Source organism: Pseudophryne corroboree, chromosome 3 (assembly GCF_028390025.1).
Source record: "Pseudophryne corroboree isolate aPseCor3 chromosome 3, aPseCor3.hap2, whole genome shotgun sequence".
Taxonomy (NCBI): Eukaryota; Metazoa; Chordata; class Amphibia; order Anura; family Myobatrachidae; genus Pseudophryne; species Pseudophryne corroboree.
In genome coordinates, this window is record NC_086446.1 from 786,053,491 (window position 1) to 786,059,490 (window position 6,000).

General features: G+C 56.0%; 1 protein-coding gene across 1 annotated transcript in view; it reads right to left on the bottom strand.

Annotated features, from left to right (window-relative positions):
• RBM20 (RNA binding motif protein 20) overlaps positions 1–591 on the bottom strand; it is a 372,020-nt gene extending 371,429 nt beyond the window's left edge. Inside the window, exon 1 of the mRNA XM_063962633.1 lies at positions 375–591. Within this exon, the coding sequence (XP_063818703.1) occupies positions 375–460 (86 nt within the window). The 5' untranslated portion in view covers positions 461–591. The remainder of the gene's footprint in view (positions 1–374) is intronic.
• Positions 592–6,000: the final 5,409 nt, after the last annotated feature.

The window sequence follows — 6,000 nt, forward strand, 5'->3', positions numbered from 1 at the left end:
TTCATTTTTTTAAACACAGCCTGTGACCTGACAGATAGGAGCTGATTAGCTGGTACTTTATCTCTCTCCACTTTATCTCTCTCCGCGGCTTAGTAAATAGACACCTATAGCTGCTATACGTATCTCTACACGGCTACATGGATCTCTGTATTTCTGTATGAACCTCTCCATGGCCGGGATGTACTTAGCATCCGTTAATAATAACTAATAACGCCAGTATGTACTTTCTATGGCCACAGGGACCTCTGTGCTCTAGAACCCCTGCTGTGCATGATTCATATACAAGTAATACCCGTGTACAGCGTGTGACACAGCGGACCGTAGTACATAGGACAGAGCGCCGTACACACAATGCGGACCCTGACAGCACTGACCTCTGTCCCGGCTGCGGGCGGCTGGCTCCCCCGGGCTGCTCCTGCTCTCGGGGGTCCCTGGCCTGACTCATGGCGGCCAGGAGCATTCAGCGGCGGCGGCGGTGGCAGCAGCAGATCCCCGGCAGATAGATCACGCAGTGCTCCGGGACAGGGAGGGTGGGCTGTCATAACAAACGTGACGGGGACCGGCTGCCCCTCCTAACTCTACCACAGGACCTGCCCCCTGCCTACTGTCCTATGCAGCCATATACCCTCCCCCTGCCTACTGTCCTGTGCAGCCATATACCCCCCCCCCCTGCCTACTGTCCTATGCAGCCATATACCCTCCCCCTGCCTACTGTCCTGTGCAGCCATATACCCTCCCCCTGCCTACTGTGCTGTGCAGCCATATACCCTCCCCTGACTGTACCACAGGACCTGCCCCCCTGCCTACTGTCCTGTGCAGCCATATACCCTCCCCCTGACTCTACTACAGGACCTGCCCCCCTGCATACTGTGCTGTGCAGCCATATACCCTCCCCCTGCCTACTGTGCTGTGCAGCCATATACCCTCCCCCTAACTCTACAACAGGTCCTGCTCCCCTGCATACTGTGCTGTGCAGCCATATACCCTCCCCCTGCCTACTGTCCTGTGCAGCCATATACCCTCCCCCTAACTCTACCAAAGGACCTGCCCCCCTGCCTACTGTGCTGTGCAGTCATATACCCTCCCCCTGACTTACCACAGGACCTGCCCCCCTGCCTACTGTCCTGTGCAGCCATATACCCTCCCCCTGCCTACTGTGCTGTGCAGCCATATGCCCTCCTCCTAACTCTAGAACAGGTCCTGCTCCCCTGCCTACTGTGCTGTGCAGCCATATACCCTCCCCCTGCCTACTGTCCTGTGCAGCCATATACCCTCCCCCTAACTCTACCACAGGACCTACCCCTGCCTACTGTGCAGCCATATACCCTCCTCCTAACTCTACCACAGGTCCTGCTCCCCTGCCTACTGTCCTGTGCAGCCATATACCCTCCCGCTGCCTACTGTGCTGTGCAGCCATGTACCCTCCCCCTAACTCTACTACAGGAACTGCCCCCCTGCATACTGTGCTGTGCAGCCATATACCCTCCTCCTAACTCTACCACAGGACCTTCCCCCTGTCTACTGTCCTGTGCAGCCATATACCCTCCCCCTGCCTACTGTCCTGTGCAGCCATATACCCTCCCCCTGCCTACTGTGCTGTGCAGCCATATACCCTCCCCCTGCCTACTGTGCTGTGCAGCCATATACCCCCCCTGACTGTACTACAGGACCTGCCCCCCCTGCCTACTGTGCTGTGCAGCCATATACCCTCCCCCTGACTACTACAGGACCTGCACCCCAGCATACTGTCCTGTGCAGCCATGTACCCTCCCCCTGACTGTACCACAGGACCTGCCTACTGTGCTATGCAGCCATATACCCTCCTCCTAACTCTACCACAGGACCTGCCCCCCTGCATACTGTGCTGTGCAGCCATATACCCTCCTCCTAACTCTACCACAGGACCTGCCTACTGTGCTGTGCAGCCATATAGCAGCCATATACCCTCCCCCTGACTGTACTACAGGACCTGCCTACTGTCCTGCACAGCCATATACCCTCCCCCTGACTGTACTACAGGACCTGCCCTCCCTGCCTACTGTGCTGTACAGCTATATACCCTCCCCGACTGTACTACAGGACCTGCCCCCCCCCCTGCCTACTGTGCTGTGCAGCCATATACCCTCCCCCTGACTGTACTACAGGACCTGCCCCCTGCCTACTGTGCTGTGCAGCCATATACCCTCCCCCTGACTGTACTACAGGGCCTGCCCCCCTGCTTACTGTCCTGCACAGCCATATACCCTCCCACTGACTGTACTACAGGACCTGCCCCCTGCCTACTGTCCTGCACAGCCATCTACCCTCCCCATGACTGTGCTACAGGACCTGCCTACTGTCCTCTGCAGCCATATACCCTCCCCCAACTGTACTACAGGACTTGCCCCCCTGCCTACTGTCCTGTACAGCCATATACCCTCCCCATGACTGTACTACAGGACCTGCCCTCCTGCATACTGTCCTGTGCATCCATATTCCCTCCTCCTAACTCTACTACAGGACTTGCCCCCTGCCTACTGTCCTGTGCAGCCATATAACCTCCTAACTATATTACAGGACCTGTCCCCTGCCTACTGTCCTATGCAGCCATATACCCTCTCCCTGACTCTACTACAGGACCTGCCTACTGTCCTGTGCAGCCATATACACTCCCCCTGACTCTTCTACAGGACCTGCCTACTGTCCTGTGCATCCATATACCCTCCTCCTAACTCTACTACAGGACCTACCCCCTGAATACTGTCCTGTGCAGCCATATACACTCCCCCTGACTCTACTACAGGACCTGCCTACTGTCCTGCACAGCCATATACCTTCCTCCTGACTGTACTGCAGGACCTGCCCACCTGCATACTGTCCTGTGAAGACATATACTCTCCCCGTGACTGTACTACAGGACCTGCCCCCTGCCTACTGTCCTGTACTCAGAGCCGGCCCTAACTAATATGATGCCCTAGGCAAGATTTTAGCAAGTGCCCCCTAGCACCGCCGTTAGTTCTGCAGGAGATGCCAGGCATGAGTCAGCTGACAGCTCTGCTAATGTCGGGCGACTTTTGTTTATGAAAATGCATTTTATTTGCATTACTTTATGGCTAGGATGCACAAGCAGCTTCTGCTGATTAAAATGATATGCAGCATGCCTATATTCTGTGTGTGACTGCGGCTGTATCTGCATACAAAATGCTACATTACAGTGATTTCCAGGAATACACTGCAATGTAGCATTTCGTATGCAGATACAGCCGCAGTCACACACAGAGTATAGGCATGCCGCATATCATTTTAATCAGCAGAAGCTGCTGGTGCCCCTAAGCATACCAAATGCCCTAGGCATTTGCCTAGTTTGCCTATGCCTAAGGCCGGCTCTGCCTGTACTACCATATACCCTCCCCCTGACTGTGCTACAGGACATGTCCCCTGGCTACTGTTCTGTGCTATCATATACCCTCCTCCTGATGTACTACAGGACCTGCCTACTGTCCTGTACAGCCATATACCCTCCCCCTGACTGTGATACAGGACCTGCCCCCCTGCCTACTGTCCTATACAGCCCTATACCCTCCCCCTGACTGTACTACAGGACCTGCCCCCTGCCTACTGTCCTTTACAGCCATATACCCTCCCCCTAACCCTACTACAGGACCTGCCCCCTGCCTACTGTCCTGTACAGCCATATACCCTCCCCCTGACAGTATTGCAGGACCTGCCCTCCCTGCATACTGTCCTGTACAGCCATATACCCTCCCCCTGTCTGTACTACAGGACCTGCCCCTTGTCTACTTTCCTGTACAGCCATATACCCTCCCCCTTACTGTACTACAGGACCTGCCCCCCTGCCTACTGTCCTTTACAGCCATATACCCTCCCCCTAACCCTACGACAGGGGTGTAGTATGGCTGACCGGCGGTCTCCTGACCGCCGGTCAGCTTACCGACGCCGGGATCCCGGCAGCATACCGACGCCGGGATCCCGGCGGGGAGGGACGAGTGCAGCAAGCCCCTTGCGGGCTCGCTGTGCTCGCCACGCTGCGGGCTCGGTGGCGACCTGCGGTCGCCACGGGTTCTATTCCCACTCTATGGGTGTCGTGGACACCCACGAGTGGAAATAGTCCCTGTTGGTCGGCATGCCGACCATCGGGAAAGTGAGCCGTCGGGCTCGTGGAGGAGGTCATGTGACTGTCGGTCAGCTGACCGGCGGTCACATGAATATCACCCCTACGACAGTACCTGCCCCCTGCCTGCAGTACCTGCCCCCTTTCTGTCCTGTACAGCCATTTGCCCTCCCCCTGACTACTAAAAGACCTGCCCCCTGGCTACTGTCCTGTTCAGCCATATACCCTCCCCCTGACAGTACTGCAGGACCTGCCCTCCCTGCATACTGTCCTGTACAGCCATATGCACTCCCCCTGACTGTACTGCAGGACCAGCCCCCCTGCTTACTGTCGTGTACAGCCATATGCCCGACCCCTGACTGTTTTACAGGACCTGCCATCCTGCCTACTGTCCTGCACAGCCATATACCCTCATCCTGACTGTACTACAGGACCTGCCCCCCGTCTACTGTCCTGTACAGCCATTTGCCATTCCCCTGACTGTACTACATGACCTGCCCCCCTGCCTACTGTCCTGTACAAACATATGCCCTCCCCCTGACTGTGCTAAAGGACCTGACCCCCTGTCTACTGTATTGTACAGCCATATACCCTCCCCCTGACTGTACTACAGCACCTGCCCCCCTGCCCGCTGTCATTTACAGCCATATACCCCCTACCCCCCCCGACTGTTCTACAGGACCTGCCCCCCCCCCCCCACCGCCTACTGTCCTGCACAGCCATATATATGCCCTCCCCCTGACTGTACTACAGGACCTTCCCCAATGCTTTCTGTCCTGTACAGCCATTTGCCCTCCCCCTGACTACTAAAAGACCTGCCCCCTGGCTACTGTCCTGTACAGCCATATACCCTCCCAATGACTGTACTACAGGACTTGCCCCTCTGTCTACTGTCCTGTACAGCCATATACTTTCCTCCTGACTGTACTACAGGACATGCCACTCTAACTTTACCCCTTACTGCCCTGTACGACCATATACCTTCCCTCCCTAATTGTTATACTTCCCCTCTAACTTTACCCCTTACTGTTCTGTGCAGCCATATACCCCCTCATCCCTGCTACAGGACCTGCCCCTCTAACTTCACCCCTTACTGTCCTGTGCAGCCATATACCCCCACCCCTCTCCAACTGTGCTACAGGACCTGACCCTCTAACTTCACCCCTTACTGTCCTGTGCAGCCATATACCCCCACCCTTCTCCAACTGTGCTTCAGGACCTGCCCCTCTAACTTCACCCCTTACTGTCTGTCCTGTGCAGCCATATACCCCCACCTCCCACCAACTGTGCTACAGGATTTGCCCCTCTAACTTCACCCCTTACTGTCCTATGCTGCCATATACCCCCACCCCTCTCCAACTGTACTACAGGACTGGACCTGCCCCTCTAACTTCACCCCTTACTGTGCTGTGCAGCCATATACCCCCACCCCCTCCAACTGTGCTACAGGACCTGCCCCTCTAACTTCACCCCTTACAGTCCTGTGCAGCCATATAACCTCACCCCCACCAACTGTGCTACAGGACCTATTCCTCTAACTTTACCCCTTACTATCCTGTGCAGCCATATACCCTCACTCCCACCAACTGTGCTACAGGACATGCCCCTCTAACTTCACCCCTTACTGTCCTGTTTCGCCATATACCCCCACCCCCCTCCAACTGTGCTACAGGACCTGTCCCTCTAACTTCACCCCTTACTGTCCTGTGCAGCCATATACCCTCATTCCCACCATCTGTGCTACAGGACCTGTCCCTCTAACGTCACCCCTTACTGTCCTGTGCAGCCATATACCCCCACCCCCCACCAACTGTGCTACAGGACCTGTCCCTCTAACTTCACCCCTTACTGTTCTTTGCAGCCATATACCCCCCTCATACCTGCTACAA